The 23,838-nt window shown below is 51.5% G+C and overlaps 1 protein-coding gene and 1 non-coding gene across 6 annotated transcripts in view; one reads left to right on the plus strand and one right to left on the minus strand.

The window, feature by feature from the left end:
- Positions 1–895: 895 nt before the first annotated feature.
- The window catches only part of LOC105463267 (programmed cell death 6), a 39,172-nt gene continuing 16,229 nt past the window's right edge, over positions 896–23,838 (minus strand). Inside the window, exons 3-6 of one of the 5 annotated variants that reach the window (XM_071099175.1) lie at positions 11,241–11,285; positions 8,863–9,015; positions 4,755–4,864; positions 896–1,455 (exon numbers count right to left, since the gene is read on the minus strand). In XM_071099175.1, coding sequence (XP_070955276.1) covers positions 1,357–1,455; positions 4,755–4,864; positions 8,863–9,015; positions 11,241–11,285 — 407 coding nt within the window. In that variant the 3' untranslated portion in view covers positions 896–1,356. Of the gene's footprint in view, positions 1,456–4,754; positions 4,865–8,856; positions 9,016–11,240; positions 11,286–14,750; positions 16,030–16,236; positions 16,413–16,581; positions 16,679–23,838 lie in introns of those variants that run through there. The other 4 variants (XM_071099174.1, XM_071099178.1, XM_071099173.1 and 1 more) reach the window with 4 other exon arrangements.
- LOC105468983 (uncharacterized) lies at positions 2,455–16,586 on the plus strand. The gene is made up of 3 exons (XR_011625206.1): positions 2,455–2,557; positions 14,776–14,933; positions 16,351–16,586. It is a non-coding gene; the product is annotated as an uncharacterized protein (transcript).

Raw genomic sequence — 23,838 nt, forward strand, 5'->3', positions numbered from 1 at the left:
CTGGGCACCTGAGAAGGGGCCAGCACAGATTGGCGGTGTAGCCAGAGGGAGCAGCCAGGCCCCCAAGCCCACATCCCTCCTCCTCCCATACCCAGGAAGCCGGGAGCGCCTGCTCCAGAGGGATCCGTATCCAGAGGCCCCAGGCCAAGTGCAGGTGGGCAGTTGGAGATCTCACCTGGAGCACAGATGCAGCCCAGCCCCCCCACCCCTCCACACACACAGCACACACCTGCCCAGTGTTAAGAGACTGGGGCTTTTTCCAGGAAACCACGCCCCCTGCCCCTCACCCTTCAACACACCAAGCAGGGATTTGAGCAGGTAGCAGATCCCAAGAGACCAAAACAGAGAAAAGATGTGCAGAACTGTGTGGAACGAGCAGCGTCAAGGCAGGTGTTCTGAGCAGAGGCTGCAGCCCCGAAACCAGACGCATCACTGCAGAAGGGAAGCGTCCAGAGAATGAGGCTGGGGCTCAGGAGTGTCAACCCAGGGGGGCCCGGCGCTGCACAGCGAGGCAGGGAGGGGGACCGGGCAGCACTGGCAGTGGACCGAGGTGAGCAGGGGGATGTGCTGGGTGGCCACGTGCTGCAGGGCCACGTGCGGAGACAGCGTGGCTAAATCATTGATGATGGAAATGCGCAACCTGCTACACCAAATTGGATTTCTTTATCCACACGGAGCAGTTTATGAAATGTAGCCTCTTGAACAGAGGGTGAGAGTCCCTCTGGCTTTTCACAAGCAGAGCTGTGCACGCTGGGCTGGACAATGTCCCAGAAGGTGCCCAGGACCCTGGGAGGTCCCAGACGAGCCAGCACATCTGACGCAGTGACTGTCTGTAGGACCAGGGCATGGGGCCTGGTTCTTGGACCTATTTGATTTGAAGAGCTGAAGGCAGGCCACAGGTCTAACATTCCCTTTATTGCTTACGTCGCATATACCAATGAATACAATAAACTCCTTTTTAAAAAAGTAAGGCACATGAAAAGCCTTTTGTGCAAGTTCCATATTATTTTAAAATTCCTATTGGCTAATAAAAGCATTTCCACTATAGAACCAGAGACATCTAGAAAAGCACATGATAGATTTCTTTGCAAGCAGAATGCCTCAAACATTATTACATTTACCTCATGGCACAATGAGACAGTCACCAAATCCAATGTCTGCATTATAATGATGCAGCTACTATTACAGTTGGAAAACATTAATCACCTTATCCACATATGTACAGCTGGGTCCCCACACGGTAAAATCTAAAGGAAGAACAGCATCTAACTGCATCTGGGTTCCATTCCCTCACAGGCAGGAACTTTGGCGTTTCGGCTGTTGCCATGTCGTGCTGCTCTTCACGAGAGGCCAGGGTCATACGATACTGAAGACCATGGACAGGTACTGTTCGTACGACACCTGAATCCAGCCATCCTGATCCGTGTCGTAACGTCTGAATATATCCGTCAACCTCTGGGGAGAAAACACACATTTAAATCTCGATAGTGAACGGAAGGAGCAAGGTGCACTGGGACAAAGTCATTAGGAACCCAATTTCAGAAGCACACAGGTCATCTCCTGATGAAGCCCAGCACAGGGAGGCACAGGTGGGGCTGGAGCTGTTCACATGGACAGTGGGAGTGGGAAGAACACAGGGCTGCAGGGCTGGCTCCACTACGTCCAGCCCTGGCTGAGCCCCTGACCGAGCCCCTGATCCCAGGCCCTGGTCTCCTGAGTCTCCTGGGGGCCTGGGCCCTTCCTTCGCCCCTGAAGACCGTCCCGTGGAGGCCCTCCACCCTCCAGTGGCTCGCCTCTGCTGTGGGGCCACCTGGGCTATGTGGAGCTCAGGACACAGCGGGGGATCTTGTGACATCACGAGGGCTTCAGGCTCCTTCAGCCCCGCCCACCCCTCCCTCTGACAGCCGAGGGTCCAGGCCAGATCAGCAGCAGAGACAGGGTGACCGCCTACACCCTCCTAACAGGGATGGTTAAGTAAGTGCCACTTCTAGATGATGGACTTGGGGCAGCCGTAAACTATCATGAAGATTCAGGCCAGCATGGTGACTCTCGTCTGTGATCCCAGCACTCTGGGAGGCCAAGGCGTGAGGATCGCTTGAGCCTGGGGGTTGAGGCTGCAGTGAGCCGTGTTCACACCACCACACTCAGGCCTGGGTGACAGACAGCAAGGGTCTCTCAAAAAAAAAAAAAAAAGGAAGGAGAAGGAAAAAGAAAGAAGAAGAAAGAAGAAGAAGAAGAAAATGGGACAAGGGAAGAAAACAGCAGTCCTCGCATATCAGAACGTGGACAGGGTGTGGTGACTCTCGCCTGTGATCCCAGCTACTCAGGAGGCCAAGGCGGAAGGATCGCTTGAGACTTGGGGTCGAGGCTGCAGTGGGCTGTGTTTACACCACCACATTCCAGCTGGGGTGACAGAGCAAGACTCCATCTCAAAGGAAAAAAAACCACCCTGCAGGAACGCCACAGCACCACCAGGCCCCTGGACTTGGCAGCAGCTACGGCCTCACCAAACTCCAAAAACACCTGCAATGGATGATGCTGGCTTGAAGAATAATGGGTAATTTTTTTTTTTTTTTTTTTTTTTTTTGAGACGGAGTCTCGCTCTGTCACCCAGGCTGGAGTGCAGTGGCCGGATCTCAGCTCACTGCAAGCTCCACCTCTCGGGTTCACGCCATTCTCCTGCCTCAGCCTCCCGAGTAGCTGGGACTACAGGCACCCGCCACTTCGCCCGGCTAGTTTTTTGTATTTTTTAGTAGAGACGGGGTTTCACCGTATTAGCCAGGATGGTCTCGATCTCCTGACCTCATGATCCGCCTGTCTCGGCCTCCCAAAGTGCTGGGATTACAGGCTTGAGCCACCGCGCCCGGCCGTAATTTTTCTTTCTATTTTGAATCCTTTGTGTTTTTCTAGTTTCTAAAAGTGTTCATATTATTTGTTAAAAAATAATTTTCGAAAAGTCTTTATCCTTTTGGAAAAAGCAGATGAATCAAAACGTTTTTGAGGGAATTTTAACTTGTGGTCTGCAGCTTTCTTTTCTTTCCCATTCCCCATCTGTCTAGTGTTTAGGGTCACTCTCCAAGGGTGGGGAGAGCCCGGGAACTGGCTGTCAGGCCCTCCCCACGCGGTCTGGAGCCGGGGCCTTGGGGAGGCAGCACCCCCCAGGAGGAGCTACCCTTGCTGCGGATGTGCCTTGGAAGGCGCTGGAGAGGTCACTGTGAGGCCGCCAGTGTTACTCCAGCTACCGAAAGCTCACACAAGATCAACGTTAACTTACAGAACATAGTCTCAAATGAAGATCTGAATCCTACAGCAATTCAGTCACGGTACATAACGAGATTTTACACTGCATCTTTTCCCTCTTTTTTTGTGAGACAGTGTCTGGCTCTGTCACCCAGGCTGGAGTGCAGTGGTGTGATCTTGGCTCACTGCAACCTCCACCTCTTAGGCTCAAGTGATTCTCCTGCCTCAGCCTCCTGAGTAGCTGGGACTACAGGCATGTGACACCAGGCCCGGCCTACACTTTTTTAAAGTGTTCAGAGAACATTGTGAAAATGTCATCCAACGTGGCAGGAACCCCAAGAGGCAGGGCAGGAAAGGCTCCCCCACTGTCGAGTTTTGAGGCTTCCATGTTCACAGACCTGGTTCTCCAACAAATCCCTGAAGAGCAGGGACTGATGGATCCATAAACCAGAGGAAACTCACTTTTACAGATCTAGCATTTTAATTGTTACATAGAATAAACAATTTGGGAACGTTTCCGAATTTCCCCATTATTTCTAAAAACCCCATGCTGTTCCTCTCTCTCACGGAACTGCGCGGCCACCAAGGCAGGACCTTGAGGAATCTGGGTGGAGACCGGGATCTCCACCTGCACACAGCAGCAGGGGTCTGTGTGGAGCTCCCAGGCGGGTCCCCTGAGCCCTGCTCTCCATCTCCGTGCGTCTCAGAGAGAGCCCAGCAGGAAAGACGTCACCAAAGAGCTTGCCTTGCAGGTCAGGGTGCATTACAAGCTCCTGCAGACACTGGTGTGCACAGGAAGAGCGCGGAGACCCCACCGAGGGCAGCCCGAGTGCCCACAGGCTCCACAGCTGACCTCACACACAACGACGGCAGGACACAGTGATGACCACAACAGAAAACGTGTCCCTTTTCTCAGAATAAAAGTTTTTGCAAAAATACACTATCATTGGCCAGGCACAGGGGCTCATGCCTGTAATCCCAGCACTTTGGGAGGCTAAGGCGGGCGGATTACTTGAGGTCAGGAGTTTGAGATCAGCCTGGTCAACATGGCAAAACCCCATCTCTACTAAAAATACAAAAATTAGCTGGGTGTCACCTGTAATCCCAGCTACTGGGGAGGCTGAGGCAGGAGAATCGCTTGAACCCGGGAGGCAGAGGTGAGAGTGAGCCGGGATCGTGCCATAGCCTGGGTGACAGAGCGAGATTCGGTCTCAAAAAAAAAAAAAAAAAAAAAAAATCAGAACACCAGAACATACGTGTAACTAACCCACCGGATACTGCAAAAAACAGCGTCTTCCAGATGGGCTGCTCTATGCCATTTCCAAGGGGAGGAAAACATGTTTGTCTACACTTCCACTAACCAGCTACTTCTCCGAAGATGAGACTCAGTCTTACAAGCTCCAAAAACTAATTCTACATACGCCTGACTCCTTGGATTGAAGGTCAGGTGCATCACGCTGGCAAGCGAACCCCTCCCACCACCACAGCAAACCCAGGCGAAGCCACTCCGTCACCTGCAGGACGATGCAGCCCTGGATGAAGTCGTCGAAGGCGATCTGCCCCCGTCCCTGCCTGTCGAACTTTCGAATGAGGATGTCGTGGAACTGGTCAGAGAGCCGGTAGCCTTGAAGAGTGAAAGTTGGAGTCAGAGAGGGCTGGGAGAGACGGGAGGTATGTGCCAACGCCCACCCCTCCCTCCCAAGGCCCACAGCCTCTAACACACACGATGCAAGGCTGGGTGCGAACAGAAGTGCAAATTCACTCAAAGGCACTCAGAACTGAGACGCTTCCCGAATACGTCGCTGTGTAATGAGCTCACATCTGCAGTGCATGGAGCGACCCCCCGAGACCAGGACCCTGGAAGGAGGAGCGAGTGGGACGTTGCCATCGGTCACTCTCGTGAATTAACTACTCACCCCAGGGAAGCACTCACCAACCACCACCCCACAGGGCGGCCACGCTCAGTTCGTGAACCCAGTGGAGTTACTTTCAAAGTCCTTATTGATTTTATTATGTTTATTAACCTAGATAAGAAAATTCTGAATGATTCGCCGCCCTGGGTTGCTTGTCACCAGACAATGCTTTGAAAACTAAAATTTCACAGAAGGTTTCCAGTTATACAAAGTGTCAATGTCAAGAAATGGGAGTGTCTGGGGGATGTGCCCCACCCGCCATGAGGGACTGACGGGCACAGTGGCAGGGTGACCTCGGAAAGGTCCAAGTTACTGCAGGGCCACCAAGGGCTAGGATTTCGTTTCCAGTTCACCGAGCCTGTCCTGAAAAAGGCCTCCCACAGGGAGAGGGCTCTGAAGACGTGTGGAGGCAGCAGGTGTGTTCGGGCACCTTGGAGAGCACGCCCCGCCTGCCTCCCTCCTTTCCCTCCCTCGAAATCCCACTGCCTTCGTGACTGTGGCAGCCTTACTGACTCAGGAGGCAAGATCCAGGTGCCGATCTGTTTTTACTGGTTTTCAGCCCTGCTGGAATCTCTGCAGGGATGTGTGCACCTACTGTCTGAATCTCACAGTTAATCGCCTGCACAAACAGCCCCTTCACGGATAAAGAGTCAAGCACACACACATGAACACAGTGCCTTCCAGAGTGGTCAGGGCGTTCTGCCATTTAAGTTCAGGGGTCCCTAAACGTGCAACAGTGGAGTTGCTTCGGACCCTCCTTCCCTGCAAGCTGAGAAGACAGGACCTCCCGTTACATTCAGAAAGAGATGGCAGAGTTGTGAACAGCTGCCACTTCTTCTGGTCCCTACTATTCCCACCTCCTCACTCCCTGCACCTGTACCGCGGCTGAGCCCGGCCTGCTGAGGACAGACAGCCCGGCCTGCTGGGACACGGCCACAGGGACACTCCTGTCTGGGAATGCACAGGGGACAGAGGCCATCACTGGGGTGCACAGGGGACAGAGGTCATTACTGGCCTCCCGCCAAGGCTGGGGAAGGACAGCAGAGCTGCTGACAGAGGCACAGGAATTTCAGTCTGCACAGACAACAGGAGCAACCCCGCTGCCTCTGGAATTAACTTCCAGCGTCCTTGGTCATCAGTAACAGTGAAGGGAAAACAAAGGCAGAGTCAGACTAGTAAAACGAGGGAAGAACAAACGAACTAAAAGAAGAATGTTTATTTGAGAAGCCAAAACCCAGCCGCAACTGCTTCTGAGTTTCTGTTAATGAAAGTCAGCCCATGTGAGACGACCAGCACCCTTGGGCCCACCCCCGACACACCCGTTTCCAAGGTCATTCTCCTCTTTCGGACTCTCTGAAATGTTGTGAACCAGCAAGCAGAGCCGTGACCTCCTTGGAAATCTCATCCATTCCACCTCCAGGGAAAATACAAGCTGCCCCCACTCAACAGGATGAGGCTCCCTGGGGCTCCCCCAGCTCTGGGGGGCCTGGCACAGTGGCAAAGGGCCACGGCGGCGGAGCTGTTCTCCGCCCAACTGCCTTTCTCAGACACCCACTGCCCACCAGAGGGGAGAGTCTCACTGGCTGTTTACGGCAACCTAACGGCACGTGCTGAGTCGGCCGGCCCGGCCCGGGTGCTGGGTGCCCGAACGTGCGGACGCCTTCCTCACCTTTTCACTTCCGGTCTCTGAGCGTGGCACACAGTTGAGGTTAACAATAAAGGCTTAAAAAACGAACGGGTGGATTATAAAATCCACACGTGGCCCCGTCAGAGACACCCGGGGAGAAATCTCGCAGGCTCCACCACCTGGTGATTCCCTGTGCCGGCCCCTGAGCTCAAGTGCAGCCTCCCTGCTTCATCTGAGAGCAGAACACTTGTTCGTAAGGGCCAAGACAAAAGAAGAATTTTTGCTTCTGGGGCCGACTTCCTAAGAGTTATTATAGGAAATCTTTTGAAATAATCAAAATACAAAAAGGATGACAATGCCCCTTTCCACGGAAGATGTGGGAGATGGTCCTGGACATCAAGAACCAAGCGCAGAAGGAAACTTGCCAGGGTAACCACAGACAACGCTGCGATGGGACACCGCACCCAGGAAAGCCTGGCAGTCAGGAAGGGCTCTGCCACCGCACAACACGAGGAGGCCTGCCCGCTCCGGGGCACCAGGAAGGCTGTGTGACCGGCCGTGCCTCCCACCACAGCTCAGCACAGTTTTCTGGGCAGTCCTTCGCCAGACCAGGACGAAGAGGGCCTCAGAGAGCAGGCAGCACCGTCCACAGCAACTTCCACTGCGCATTCTGAGGACCAGTGGTCACCGGCACGAGGCGAAGGGAGCTCCGGGGCCTGACAAGGTTGGGAAAAGATGTCTGTGGCACCAGAGGTCGCTTGTCTAAAAATAACTCCAGGCTGGTCCTGAAGTCCATGTGGTCCTGGCCGCACTCGGCAGCACGGGCCTCCCCGGCCCCAGGACCGCTCTCTGTGGAGGGTGGCATCCTTCCCTCCCAGCCCTTCCGTACTTGCTCCAGGGAAGAGGAGCCGGCCAGGGTTCCCTCCACTTCCCCCACCCAAGGACACAGCAAGGTCAGCTGCATTCCAAGTGCCAATTCAGAGCCATCCAGCCCAAATCCTGGCTCGCAGCTGGTCAGCTCAGAACTGCTTCTTGAGACCCAGTGTGCATAGCCAGCCCTGTGGACAAGCTTGTAAGGTGAGAAAGAGAAGAGAAAGAAAGGCAGCCATAAAGTGCATGCTGGGAGGAAACGCGAGGAGAGGCGGCGTGCTTAGGTAAGTGAGACTCCAGTTATCTCAGAGGTACTCAAGTAGAATCAAATTTTCCTCACTGTTTCTAAGGAGCCTTTTAAGTAAATCACGGAAGCGGCTTCATACAGGGGCCAGATGAAATCCGCCTGGATTAGAATCTCGGTGCAGCCACCAAGAGCCTCAGGCTGGCCCCAAACATGTCCGTTGTTCCTCTGTAAATAGAACCCCTGCTTCCTCTCAGACCTGAGACTAGCACAGGAAGCCCGTGGACAGGCCCTATGGACGCACTCTGGACGGGCCCTGTAAACACTCCTAGACCCACGGCACACTGTCACACGTGTGTGCACACGCGTTCACACACATGCACACAGTACGCACCTGTGGAACACACTTGAGAATGATCACGTGCTCCGCCTCTCTGATGCTGTTCTGAGGTGCACGGCACACGTGTGCGCACACACGCCGAGCACATACACGCCGAGCACACTTGAGAATGGGCACGCAATCTGCCTGACGCCCCTTCTGAGGCGCACGGTTTGGACCTGGTGACTGACAGCTGTTTCTTAGGTTGACTGTCACCTTTTCAACACGCTTTGATCTATCATGAAATATAAGCTGCCCTGCCCCACGGTATTTTCACGGATCCACTTTTAAATGATTTCAAAAGCCACATTCTCAGTTTTGCTCATAACATCATTCCACTTCACAAAAGACGAATGGCTTGCATAGCCCTTATCTCATTTTGGATAAAAAACTGCATAAACGTATCCGTGTCAAGGATCGCCTTCCGACATGAGCAATATCAAATACGAACCTGCATGATGTCAACAAAAACTTTACATAGCCTGGTTAGACAATCAGTTAAGTTCAACAAGGTTTAAAAAACTTCAACGGCTCCTAGGTTCCAAAATGAAACACGCTACACAAGCCAGGATGAGTGAGTTACCGAAACCTGAAAGGGCCTGCTTCAGTTCGTTCTTGTCGATCATCCCGGAGTTGTCCCGGTCGTACGTGCGGAAGACGTTCTGCCAGTCCGTGATGTACTTCCACACACCCGTGAACTCGCTGAAGTTCACACCGGCCTTGTTCTCACGGTCAAACATGGCTGAGACAGAGGAACAGTCAAGCAACAAAAGATCAGTCGCAGCAAACTCACTCGAGGCTTCCCACCAAACCTCCGCCCTCGGAGCCTGGCGGGGCCCCACTGCTGATCACTAACAGGGGCTGGGCAATGCATGCCTGTCTGTGAATAGGGGCGAAATCCCTAAAAGTCTTGTCACTTTTGCCCTGGGTGGGGGTGTGAGGGATTGTCCCCCAGCCCTGGCCCCCTAAGTCCCATGAGAAGGTGCGCTTGCAGTTGTGAGGCAGGCCGTGCAATAGGATGTGCGAGGAAATCCGGCCGCAGCCATGACGGAAAGAAGAGCAGAGCTTCACACTCAGCTTCCGAGGCGCACGGAGGGTGAGTGGCCCCATCTCCTCTGGCTCCTGGGTCTTGGCCTAGAACACGAATCTAATTCCCAGAGCTGACCCTCTGACTCTCCAGGACCCAGAGCACTGGTGGAGGCTCGGAACAGCCCTGTCAGGAAAACCTGCTTTAATTAGAAACAGACCCTCGCCTACATCCTATTTGCTTTCAGTCTAACTCCAGGTCCAAATACAAAAGAATCTGCAACTACCTTTACACGTAGTCGCAATATGGTTAAAACCCATAGAAAATTCAATCTGAATTACTGCTGCAGAGAAAACGATAAATCACGTGGTCTCTTTTCAAGAACAGAGGTTAATATAGGACTGCAATACGACTACTCCTAGTTTCATTGGAAATACGTCACAACTGAATGAAAATCCACAGGATGAAAAATCATGTGAGAAACAGCATCGATGCTTCCTCCCAACAGTCCACAACCCCGTGTGCAACCAGGGGCTGTTTTTCACAGGACTGTTCCACGACGTGCACGGTGTGTGTGGACGATGCTGGTGCGTGCAGGACCCACTGTGCACCAGACACCAGCAGGGAAGGGTGCTGGCTGAGCTGCACACCAGGGTGAGGGTTCCGCAGAGGAGTGGCTCCCAGGCCCTTCCTCTCTGGGGGGGAGGTAGCTCCCCATTATCAACACCTTTTCTAGCACTAAAGGCTGAGCCCTGCCACTGCTATGCTTCCAGGTTTTCTCTCCTTCCATCAGTGTGATGTGGCGACATTTGCATGACCAGCGGGCACAACCGTCTGGAAAAGCCCCCCAGCTACACCAGCACTAGGACTCAGACACCTCACCACACACGGGCTTCGCAAGGAACTCAGGGAATCCTCACAAGACTAAAACGCATGCATGGATGGGAGAGGAAGGAATGAGCCCCAGGCCGCCCTGGGAAACCTCGAGACACATTGCCGTGGTCCCTGTGAGGCAGAACTGAACCTGGGATTCCATATTAAAGAGGAGTGAAGGGGGTTGCACCTCCCAGCAAAGGAAACCTTCCAGAAATCAAGTGGGGTGGGGATGGAAACACGACTCTCCTGAACACCTGCCTGCCCCTGGAGCTGCACCTCCCACCCGGCTACCGTCTGGGCATGGGGGTGCACACCTGTAATCCCCACTCTTTGGGAGACTGAGGCAGGAGGATTGCTTGAGCCCAGGAATTCCAGACCAGGCCTGGGCAACACAGGGAGACCCTGTCTCTTAAAAGAAACAAGCAAAAACCCGGCTACCTGTACAGCTGGGGAGACCCTGGACCCAAAGAAATGATGCAGACCCTCACATTAAGGCTACACATGGACCCACAAAACAAACAAAAATTACAGAAACGTCAAGGAAGTTGGTTACTCTGTGTGGGCTTGAGCAGGAAAAACAATCAGCTATAGACCACCCTCCCAAGGACTTCAAACACACTGTCAAGTAGCTCCACGTCACAAATATCTAGCACTTTTCAATAAAAACATGTTCTTAAAACTGAAGACTATCATATGAAATATTCGAATAAAGGATGGAATCACAAAAATAAATATGCAATGTCTATCAAAAACACCCAGATGTGAAAGTAACTAATAATTTAGAAATTTTAAATATATGTCATCTTTAGAATTAGAAACTGAAAGGACAGGTTAAACAAACAGTACATTAACAATAATCAGAATAAAGAATAAAGCAAACAGACACGGAGAGACATGAAAAGGTACAGAGACGGGGGGAGAGGGATGAAAGGGCCTACGCTCATCTAAGTGGTATTCCAGAAGGGAGGAAAGTGATACGGACCCACAGACAAAGGAAACACAAGTGGGTACCCAAGCGGGTCGGATACAAAGAAGCCCAGGCGTGTCCGTCTGCCGATACTTACATATGATCGACCTGACAGTCACTGGATTAAAGGGAGTCCACGTGCCTGAAAACAAACAACAGGAGTTAAAGTAAAAGGAAAATCTTTCTGGGACAGTGAGTTCCTTGTCTATAGCTGGAGGCCCCGGGAAAGGCAGTAGGGGCTCTAGGGTAGTGGTTTTCTAGACACTCCAGGTGACGTGTCAGCTGCCGTGACTCCTGGGAGGAGCCAAAGCACTGCCTGGTGGGTCACACCCTGCTGAGTATGGGAGTCCTCCGTGGCCTGCCAGACCTCCATGGCCGTCCACAGTCATCGTGGCTGGACGCGCACTCTTATTTAACAGATAACTGAGACATGGTTCTGTATCATTTTACACACGGAATTTTTCAAGGATGCAACCACCAGCCAAGTTAAGAAGTTCGCACTTACTTTTGTTAGAGAACTTCACAAATTCCCATTTCAGAAAAACCATCGTCAAGGCCACCACTGCCGGCAGACGCCTGAGCACAGCTCGGTCGCTGTGGCATTCACACTAATTCTACCGAAAGGTGCAAGTACCAGACCCCTCCTTCCGTTCTCCCTCAGCAATCATCCCAAAGCACGGTGAAGACATCCATCACCACACTGCAAACATTCCTGACAAATTACGGTCTGGGCTTTATATGATTTTCCCTGAAACTGAATAGGAAGACTGTGCTATCCTCGGATTCGCTGTAGAATCTGATACCCTTGAGCGCTCACAACCATTTACCAACTATGAGGGTGAAGATTCACTGATGACCTTCACACACAAGAGCCTATTTTCAGAGTGATCTGTACCTTCAATAACTTCCATACTCACTGAAAATGAACTAAACATATTGTTAATGTCAGGAAAGACCAGTGGCTCTCCTCATACCCCATCTGTATTAGACACACAGTTGTTTTTTCTATACACAAAATTTGCCACAGTCCTGGGCAGCATACAGAGACAGCCCCCGATCTCAGAGAACAATGTCAGGCTCCCGGTGGAGCACGGGCGGTGGGGTCTGCTGGCACAGTCCCTTAGGCCTCTACGAGTCATCACTCTGGTGCTGGCACGGTCCCTTAGGCCTCTACGAGTCATCACTCTGGGCTCATGGGGCTCCTCCTAGTGCCATGCCTGCTCTCACCTGAAGTGCGTCCCCTCCTAAGACGCACATACCCTCCCTCCAGCTCCTTCCTTTCCTTCCTCAGGGAGCCTTCCACGGGGGTACCATGTTCTCCCAGCCCAGAAGTTAAATCCGTTTACTCTGCCTGAGCACCTCCCAACTTCCCCTTGGGAAGATCCCACCCCCCAGCAGTTATGCAGGGAAGCTGTGCTCTTCCCACAAAGGCAGGTGCACCTGAACCCTGAACCCGTGGCACACACACAGCAACACTCCACGAGCATCTGTTAGGCTGAATAGAGTGATAATCTGCAGGAATACGTTTCTGCAGGCTTTACAGGTAGCTGGAGGGAGAGTAGGCAGGCATATGTATATAAAGGTATTCGGAAAGGTCAGAATTACTGGAAACTAGTATTACAAAAAACAAAGATAAGCTACAGAGAACCCACAAGGCAAAGAAAGAGGAAAACTCTAAACACCAAGGAGCATCCCTGCCTCACCCAAATCCATCTGGTCTTCCCCCATTCTTCACTGCTGTGTACAGGAACCTAGTGTCTGCACACAAGGGTGACCTGCTCTGACCCAGTGCTGACAAGAAGCCCCAGGAGCCAAAGCCCCTGGAAGCCTCCTGGGCAATCAATCCTCTGTCTTCGTGCCATGAGGTTCTTCTCCTCTGTCTTCTGCGTCCGTGGCCCTGGACTGTGTGGACCTGGATGAGACCTAAGTCCTCAAGTGAAGGCTGCACTGTGAGGTGTCCTGATCATAAGTAGAAGCTTCTCTGGGCCATCTCAGCAAATAACATGACCAAACAAGTTTTAAACCAAAGCAACACAGGTTAAAACACAAGCAAGATGTTAACCCTGCAGCGCAGGCATGGGGAAGCTCAGGTGCCGTCTGGATGGGCGCGCATGGAGAGTGCAGAGATGGTGCATTCCTGAGAGCTGGGGTCCAGGAGGAACCGGACAGCTGTACTGGGGTCTTCTGGAGTATTCTAAGAACTGCCCAGGAGAGCAGAGGTTGCCCTGGGATGAATCAAGGATCAGAGAGGCAGCCGCTCCACTAGAAAGGGCTCCTGAGGGATGGACACTCCTGCTATCTCCACTCACCTTCCTTGCCAACCACAGCAGGGTCTGGCTTCTCCACAGAAACCAAGAGAGAACCACCACAAGGCCTAACTGCCCGTAACAAGCTGAAGCATCGTGGCGCACAGACATTTCATGCCTCAGTTACATTAGGTGCTAGACATACCTGGGCATCCGCCTGAAAACCTAAGTAGATGCTGTGCTTGGCCCCAGGCCATGGAGTCACTTGTCACCAAATCCCAACCCTTCCCCTGAAGCCCTGCCAAGGTGAGTTTCTGGTGAAAGCAAGCATGAAAGACTGCATGGGGGTCCCTGAGACCACCCTCCAACTTGAAAGGGAAAGGGCTGCTGGGGAAGCCAGGTGCTTCCAGAGCCCCTCCCAGCGGAGTCACACAGGGTGCACTGGATTCCTCCAGCAAGGAGCTGGGACAGCTAGTGCCGTGGTGCGGACCAGGGAGGCTCTCCTGAACCTGGGGGTCAGTCAGGGAAGTTCCAGCCACCCACAGGGAAAGCAGGTGTTTACCATCCATCACCTTGTTGGTCAACTACCCAGGCAAAGTAGTGCAACATGGCTCAAGTCTCTCTCATCAGTCAGAACACTGCAAGAGCTCAGTTCCCAGGAGCCAGTCAAGGGCCCTTCCTGGGAACGTGCAGGGTCTGATCAATCCAGGCCTGTTGAGTTAACCCCTTCCCACACAGGCAGATCAAATCTGCTCCATCACTGGGGCAACAAATACCATCACCCACATCCCTGGGCCCACGTGAGGGAAGGACAGTGATGGGACTGGACATGTGCTTCACAGGGCACTGTCCTGCCTCTGAGATCTGATTTGTCTCAGTTCTTTTTAATGTGGGATCTCCAAGAGAGCCTCAACTGTATTTGATTAAAAAAAAAAAAACAAAAAAAAACCCAGCCAGGCGTGGTGGCTCACACCTGTAATCCCAGCACTTTGGGAGGCCAAGGCAGATGAATCATGAGGTCAGGAGTTCGAGACTAGCCTGACCAACATAGTGAAACCCCGTCTCTACTAAAAATACAGAAATTAACTGGGCATGGTGGTGCGCACCTGTAATTCCCAGCTACTCAGGAGGCTGAGGCAGGAGAATCACTTGAACCTGGGAGGTGGAGGTTGCAGGGAGCCAAGATCACGCCATTGCACTCCAGCCTGGGAGACAGAGTGAGACTCCGTCTTAAAGAAAAAAAAAAAAAACTTCAAAAGAATGTAAGAAATATTTCTTAAAGTACAGCTTTAAAAATGCCCCTTAAAAATACATCAATGTTATATTAAGCCAAACCCACTTCAGAAGCACAGAGACTTGAAAAAAGTTAATTTCTTGTAATTTCAGGATGTTTTGGGAACGAGAAACAAGCACAGAAAATGGGCTAGGAAGACAGTGGATGACACCGATGGGCTGATCACGGTTCCAGGATGGTCTCGCCATGGAGGTGACAGGGTGAATGCTGCAGTGCAGGACTGGGGGCGCCACAGGAACGGGCGCTCCAGGTAGGGTGTCGTCCTGGAAGGATGAGTCCTGAGAACAGCTGGGTGGGAGCAGGGTCCGCCGGCTGCACGGGGATGGGGAGGGTGCCATGAGGGCCTGAGAGCAGCGAGGCAGGGGAGGAACCCTAATCCCTCATCTGCATGAGACATCAGGCCTGCCAGAGCCCCATGGAGCTCAGAACGGAGCTGGGGAGGAGCATTTGCCAGGCCTCCCGTCCCCTCCTTCTGCCCACTGGGATTGCTCCTGAAGGAGGAAGAACCCATCAAGTCCTTGTAAATGTGCTGGGAGAGAACCCCTGACAGTGCCTGGTGCTCACTCCTGGGGAGCCACTGTCGCAGGTGAAGTTTCTGGGCTCAGGCCCATGGCACCTGGAAAATGTCGTGTTTCAGTGAAATGATCTTCAAAGCCCAAGAGGAAATGTTCCAGGCACCCCTCAGAGACCCTGTGAGGCAGGAAGGACAGTGGGGCCACGAGGGTCCCCAGCTTCTCCAGCTCGACCTGTGCCTGGAAATTACTCCCTGAAATCGTGAGCAGAGCTGGATGCTGGGTCAGTTCTGTGATCTGTGGGACTCTACCCTTAATGGCTTCATTTATTTACAGGGATCTAACCTTATATTTATCTATGTAAAGAATGAAATTGGTCATTTCTTAGATTCACCTGTGCTTGAGATACCTTTTTAAGAATATTTTCCTAGCCATTAAAGAACATAAGTCAATTTTCTTTTTTCATTTCCCTGTTGCTATGTGACAAAGGTAATATTCTATACTTTTTGTATTAAAGGACTTCAAATTATTGATACTTTAGATGACTTCTAAAGTTCTTGCCATATTCTGAATGAAGAATGTGAGCCCCAGGTTAAAAACATCAACATGATGTGGACTATTCTGAGCTCAACAGAACTGACTGAACTAGCAGGGTGTGTTTTTGCTGCTTCGTCCACTCACACACTGTCTGAGACCCATTCATGTCTCTGGAGGTCCCTCACCTTGCGCTGACTCCCCTGAGGGACTTGCTGGGACGCCCTCATCCATCTGCCGTGAACGAGCATTTGGATCTCTTCCCACTCGGGTTTGTGCGAACAGTGACACCAGGTGCATCTGAAATATGCCACATGCCCAGGTGCACGTGGGGTGTGTGCAGCTCCCTGACCTCTCTGCGGCGGGACAGCAATGAGGCCCAGGGCGTAGCGGGGAGGTTTGGGTGTGGGACCAGGCTGGGGTTGGAGAGAGGACACTGGATTCTGGACTTTATCTGAGGGCTGAGCAGCAGGCGTCATGGCAGATCGGGTCTGGTGTTGAACTGACCTGATTGTCCCAGAGAACTGATGTTCATGGTTTCTCTGAATAACATAGAAATGGATCCTTGTGGTCTTGAAACTTGAGAATGTGACATGTGTCTTATTTGAGTTCCTTTCTCAGGAAACTGACCATCAGGCCTCCCGGGTAGTGTGAAGGAACAGAGACTCAGCAGATCACGGCATCTGGTCAGTGAGACACCAAACCCTTCACCCATCATGATTGTCTGATCAGCCACCTGCCTCCTCCTGACCAACTCCTCTTCCTCTCTCCCCCTAATTCCTGTTTTCCTTACACATAGTCACATTTCTTCCCTGCTATACAGTCAGTCAGGAAAATGCATTTGAGGCTGACCTCCCATCTCCTAGCCTGCAGCTCCTGATGCACGCCTTCTTCACTGGCAGTAACCATCGTCTCAGTGACTGGCTTTCTGTGTGCTGAGCAGTAGGATCTGGAACAAACCCCTGCATTTTGGAAACATGGAGAGCAGCCTCAGCAGGTCCCCGGCCCCGAGTGCAGTCATGACTACCAAGGACCCACACCAACCCCCAAAAGTGAGTGTGGACAAGAAGAAAAGGCTCCTGAGGATCCAACCAGGAGAATTCCTGCAATGTCACGGAGAATCACTGCCACCCGGCCCATTCCCCCATTGAAGGGCAGCTGCAAGATTCAGCTCATTTGTCTTCTTTCCTGGACATGTTCAAATCTCTTTCAACACAACCTTGTGATCCTGAGATTCCATCAAGATGTGCATTGTTTTACAATATTGCTTTAATTTACTCTGTCAGCTATCTGGGGAAATGCAACCTCATCAGCAGAAATTATTTCCTCCCTGCCGCTTTTGAAATCTGTTATTTCCTATAGCCAGGTACTGAGCCCTTCAACTGAAGTCTAAACCCTCCACCCTCTCCCTCCGGGGTCGCCAAGCCGGTGGTTTGTTCCATGCTCCCAGGCAGATTGTGTCAACTCAAAGTCCAACGTGCTTAAGAAATACTTAATTTTAGGAGGTTTTTTTTTTTTTTAAATGTTTTTGTTTCATGGAGGTGACACCCTCTGTCTTTGACTTGTGGGCGCCTTCCTCCTTCAGTCTGCATGTACTGAAGCCAGTGTCTGCTGTACAGCCTCTCAGCCGCAGCCCACAGTGAGGTGCAGGTGCTCAGCCTTCGCCCCAGAGAGCGCCTCCATTCGCCCCTCCACCCGTAGCCCCTCGAAACCACTGCCCTGCTTCCCAACACGGTAGCACTGTCTTCTCCAAGGTGTCATGTGGCGGCATCCTTCGGCCTGTGCCCACCAAAACTAGCTTTCTTCCCCGGGCATGTGGCCTGGGAGACCTGGGGCATTTTGGGTGCATGTTTCCACTGCTGGTTGGTGCCCCGTGTGGAAGCATCCGCGTTGGTTCACGCGTTCTCCTGCCGATGGACAATTTGTTTTCTTCCAGTTACTGGCAATGAGCAATGAGGCCTAAACACTTGAGTGCAGGTTTGTGTGTGCATGTTTAAGTTTTCTCTTGGGGGAAATTTCAGGAGTGGGGTTGCTGGATGACGTGGTAAGGATGTGCTTAACTCAATAAGAAACTCCCGGACCACGTTCCAGCATGGCGGGATCCCTCCCATTCCCACTGCCGCTTATGAGGGTCCCGGTTCCTCTGCATCGTCACTAGAAGCTGGGTTGGCCCGTGGTTTTTGTCTGTTTTTAGCCATTTTAATAGATTTGCAGAGCTACTGTTGACTGGCATTTCTCCAGCATCTCTATGATGTTGAGCCTCTTTTTCGGGCAATATGCCCTCCTTATACCTTCCTTGATGAGGGCTCCATTAAAATATTTGCCTTCTCTTTAATACTGGGGTTTTTACTTTCTTATGGTTAAGTTTTGACGGTTCTTCGTATATTCTGCGTGCCAGTACATTGTGAGATGTGTGATTAACCAGTATTTTTTTTCTAGCCCATAGTTTGCATTTCATTCTTTTAAGATTTTTATATTGCTTTATAGAATTATAATTTTAAATTATGACTAAATTTAATTTGTCAATCTTCTATGAATCATGCCTTTGGTTTCATGTCTAAGAACTTTTCACCTAACCCCAGGCCATACAAATTTTCCCCTGTGTTTTTATCTAATGGTTTTATACTGTTATGTTCTCCATTTAGGCCTGTGATAAATGTTGAGTAACATTTTGTGTCAGCCACGGCCATACCTTTTTCCGTCTCTGACAGTATCTTGGGTGTTTGCAGCTCCCAGTGCCCGGTGCAGTTCTCGTCTTCTTGGTCCGCTCTTTCTGTGAGTTTCAGGGCGTGTCTTAGTGCTGACGCTGTCCTGGCCCATCAGGGGGTCCCATGGGCTTGTCCGTGTGGGAAAGTCAGGACTGTGATGTTGACGGGATGCCGTGAGTTGGGAGGTTCTGACGGGGGTTTCCATGTAGGAGAGAGAGGTGTTTGGTTTTCCGGATGGGGCAGACTTGAGAGGGGACAAACCTGAGAAACGCCACCAAAGGGAAGCCCAGGCAGAGCAGGTCTCGGGGCCGCCCAGTCGTGTGGGTGCCAAACGTGGATGTGTCAGTGGCCATGCCAGGAGGTAAACCCTCACCCAAGGGTCTCTGGGTGTCCACGGCCAAGTCTTGTTCAAGAGGTGCGTTCAGCTGAGCCAACCATGGCAGAAATGCACAGGGGAAATCCCGTGGTTCCTCTGTTTAAATCCCCTGCTAATCCCACCCGACTCAGAGAAGCAGCCAAGTCCTCACAGCAGCCTGTAACCCCCACCTGACTCAGCCTCCTCTTGGCTCTGATTCTCCCTCCCCTCCTATCCCTTTCTGTCTCTTCTGCCACCAGAGAGGAGATCCTCCATGTTCATCCTGGTGGATTCAAACCCATGCTTGCCACACAGATAGTCACCGGAATCAATAAGTATAATCTATAAAGAGTCCTTTTGAAAAAGAAAAAGGCAGGCTGGACATGGTGGCTCACGCTTGTAATCCCAGCACTTTGGGAGGCTGAGGCAGGAGAATCACCTGAGGTCAGGAGTTTCAGACCAGCCTGGACAACATGGTGGAACCCCATCTCTAGGAAAAATACAAAAATTAGCTGGGTGTTGTGGCGTGCGCCTGTAATCCCAGCTACTCAGGAGGCTGAGGCAGGAGAATCACTTGAACCCAGAAGGTGGAGGTTGCAGTGAGCTGAGATCACGCCACTGCACTCCAGTCTGGGTGACAGAGTGAGACTCTATCTCAAAAACATAACAATTGGAATAATAAAAGAAAAGTGCAAAAATTCAAACAACAAAAACTGGGCAAAAGAGCTGAACCGGCCCTCCACAGAAGAGGAGATGTGGAGGAACGGCTAATGAAAACACGAAGAGGGGCTCAGCCCAACGGGGAGATATCATGTGACACCCACCAGACTGGCAGAAATCCCACAACCCAATCAATGCCAGTGTTGGGGAGAATGGAGAGTAGCAGGAACACCAGGCACTGCTAAGAATGGTTATGAAATATATTTTTGTTACACTTGTATATGAAAGGGTGTGTGTTGTGGGTTATGAGGAAAATTACATTTCTTACCTGGGATGAAATTTTAAAACTTGAAATCTACTGACCCGAAGAAACTTGCACTTGTGTAAAAAGAAATGCCCAAGAACGTTCCTAGCAAAACACAGTCCTAAGGGCCCCAACCTGGTCAAACACTCACTCACAGGGCCATGAAGACATTTCCCGTGCTCCCCTCAGATGACGGGAGATCACGCAGCAATGACAATGAATCACGTCAGTGTGGGTGGGTCTCAGGGGGAGAATGGAGATGGGAGATCACACAATGAAAATGAACCACATCAGTGTGGGTGGGTCTCAGGGGGAGAATGGAGACGGGAGATCACACAATGAAAATGAACCACGTCAGTGTGGGTGGGCCTCAGGGGGAGAACGGAGACGGGAGATCACACAATGAAAATGAACCACGTCAGTGTGGGTGGGCCTCAGGGGGAGAACGGAGACGGGAGATCACACAATGAAAATGAACCACGTCAGTGTGGGTGGGCCTCAGGGGGAGAACGGAGACGGGAGATCACACAATGAAAATGAACCACGTCAGTGTGGGTGGGCCTCAGGGGGAGAACGGAGACGGGAGATCACACAATGAAAATGAACCACGTCAGTGTGGGTGGGTCTCAGGGGGAGAACGGAGACGGGAGATCACACAATGAAAATGAACCACGTCAGTGTGGGTGGGCCTCAGGGGGAGAACGGAGATGGGAGATCACACAATGAAAATGAACCACGTCAGTGTGGGTGGGTCTCAGGGGGAGAACGGAGACGGGAGATCACACAATGAAAATGAACCACGTCAGTGTGGGTGGGCCTCAGGGGGAGAACGGAGACGGGAGATCACACAATGAAAATGAACCACGTCAGTGTGGGTGGGCCTCAGGGGGAGAACGGAGACGGGAGATCACACAAGGAAAATGAACCACGTCAGTGTGGGTGGGTCTCAGGGGGAGAATGGAGATGGGAGATCACACAATGAAAATGAACCACGTCAGTGTGGGTGGGCCTCAGGGAGAGAATGGAGATGGGAGATCACACAATGAAAATGAACCACGTCAGTGTGGGTGGGCCTCAGGGGGAGAACGGAGACGGGAGATCACACAAGGAAAATGAACCACGTCAGTGTGGGTGGGTCTCAGGGGGAGAATGGAAGACAAAAACAGACATTGAGCAGATGCTCAGAGCCATGCAGCATAGGAGCAGCCACGCAGGAGAATTTCCTCACATCAAAGTTCAAAACTACAGCCGAGGCAACAGAGCAAGACCCTGCCTCAAAAAGAAAACAGAAAGTTCAAAAACTAAATGGCATATTTTGGGGGATGTACACATACGCGGTGAAAGAAACGTACTGTGAAAAAAAGTATGGGAACAATAAAGACTAAAGCAGGAAGTGATTCCCTCTGTAGGAGAAGGGGAGGGACTGGGACTCAGGCAGGGCCTCCAGGGAACATCTGAAGTTATGTCTCTTCAGATTCATTCCCTAAACTTGGTGGAGGTCCTCTGTGTCCAATGTGTCGATATTCTTTATATTTTACCCATACTGTACCAACGCTTTATTTCTATTCAATATTTAGAAGACAGTTATAAACAAGATGCATTAAATAGCAAGATGGCCGATGAACATCAGGAAGGAACATCCATGAGGTTCCATCCACAGAACCTCACCATGGATACGCTTGTGATCAAAGGCCTGGTCTCCCCTCATGACACAGAGCAGAGGCTGCACCATCATAGTGGAGCAGGAGCAGCTGGGACAGGGCCCTTCTGTGAACCTGCTGCATCGCCAGGCTGTGCAAACGGACTCAGCGGCCAGAACTCACAGAGTATCAGTATCAGCACCGAAACCTCACAGAAAAATGGTAAGTTCTAAGTTTCTCCATTAATAGTAACTCTCAGATTAATCTCTGTCATCCATCGCTTCTCCAAGAAATAACTTTTATAGCTTTGCATGGGTCTATTTTTCAATTTATATTTTATTTTACTAACTGATTGAAAGATATTGTGTGTGGTGTCTGATTTTGTCTGTCAGGATAATCATAGTTTAATTTCTATTATTATGATTATAGCAAAATCACTTAGTTTTTTTTAAGCTTTTCAATTCCTGAGGGTATTAATCAGGGTCTTCCTATCTCATGAGACAGAAAACAAATCCAAACTGTGTAAAAGAAAAAGGAATGTAATGATCACGAGGACTGAGAAGCTCCCAGGCTTAACTTGCTTGGGATTCAGCTACATGTACAGTTTCAAGTGGGGTACTGTAACACTCTCTCTCTCTCTCTCTCTACTTCCCCAACATCAGCTGCATGTTTAGCTCCACAAACTTCAGACTTAAACAGCATCACTGGCTCCTGACCAGGATTCCAGCTCCACGAACCTCAAACTACAACACCAGCCTTCCTTCTCCTTAGGTCTCCAGCTCCAAAACCTAAGACATCAGTGGCAGTACCTACTCTTCCTGGAGGCTCCAGCTCTGACAGCCTCAGACTTGAACCACAGCACCAGCTCTTCCCCGGATCTCCAGCTCCACCACCCTCAGATTTAAACAGCAGCAGCACCAGCTCATCTGTGGGTCTCTAGCTCCATGACACTCAAACTAGGACAACATCAGCTCATCCCTGGGTCGCCAACTGCATGACAATCCAACTAGAAACACACCAGCTCCTCCCTGGGTCTCCAGCTCCACAAATCTCACACTACAAAAGTAACACCAGCTCCTCCTTCGGTCTCCAGCTTTACAACCTAAGACAGTGGCAGCTCCAGCTCCTCCCAGGGGCTCAAGCTCCGAGCCTCTCAGACTTGAACCTCAGCACTAGCTCTTCCCTGGATCTCCAGCTCGACGACGTTCAGATTTACACAACAGAAGAACCAGCTCCTCCCTGGGTCTCCAGACATACGACCCTCAACTAGAACATCAGCTCTTCCCCAGGTCTCTAGCTCCAGGGCCCACAAACTAGAACAACAACGCTCCCCCCTATATCTCCAGATCAACGAACCTCAACTAGGAATGCCAACACCGCTCCTCCGCGGGTATCCAGCTCCACAACCCGCAACTAGAAACACCAACACAAGCTCCTCCGCGGGTCTCCAACTCCACGACCCACAAACTAGAACAACGCTCCCCCCGTATCTCCAGCTCCACAACCCACAACCAGAAACATCACCACCAGCTCCTGGGCGGGTCTCCAGTTCCATGACCCTCAACTAGAAACAACAACTCCGGCTCCTCCGTGGGTCTCCAGCTCCATGACCCTCAACAAGAAACACCAACTCCGGCTCCTCCGTGGGTCTCCAGCTGCATGACCCTCAACTAGAAACACCAACACCGTCTCCTCCGCGGGTCTCCAGCTCCACGACCCTGAACCAGAAACACCAACAACAGCTCCTCCACGGGTCTCCAGCTCCGTGACCCACGAACTAGAAAACAACGCTCCACCCTGTATCTCTAGCTCCACAACCCTACACGAGAAACACCACCACCGGCTCCTCCACAGGTCCCCAGCTCCACGACCCACAAACTAGAAAAAAATGCTCCACCCTGTATCTCCAGCTCCACAACCCTCAATGAGAAACACCAACAATGGCTCCACCGCGGGTCTCCAGCTCCACACCCCTCAACTAGAAACACGAACTCCGGCTCCTCCACGGGTCTCCAGCTCCACAAACCACAAACTAGAAAACAATGCTGCACCCTGTATTTCCAGCTCCACAACCCTCAACGAGAAACACCAATGATGGCTCCTCCGTGGGTCTCCAGCTCCACGACCCACAAACTAGAAAACAACGCTCCACCCTGTATCTCCAGCTCCACAACCCTCAACGAGAAACACCACCACTGGCTCCTCCACGGATCTGCAGCTCCACGACCCACAAACTAGAAAACAATGCTCCACCCTGTATCTCCAGCTCCACAACCCTCAACGAGAAACACCAACAATGGCTCCTCTGCGGGTCTCCAGCTCCACAACCCTCAACTAGAAACACGAACTCCGGCTCCTCCACGGGTCTCCAGCTCCACAAACCACAAACTAGAAAACAACGCTGCACCCTGTATCTCCAGCTCCACAACACTCAACGAGAAA

The sequence above is a fragment of the Macaca nemestrina genome, chromosome 6 (genome assembly GCF_043159975.1).
Source record: "Macaca nemestrina isolate mMacNem1 chromosome 6, mMacNem.hap1, whole genome shotgun sequence".
NCBI lineage: Eukaryota > Metazoa > Chordata > Mammalia > Primates > Cercopithecidae > Macaca > Macaca nemestrina.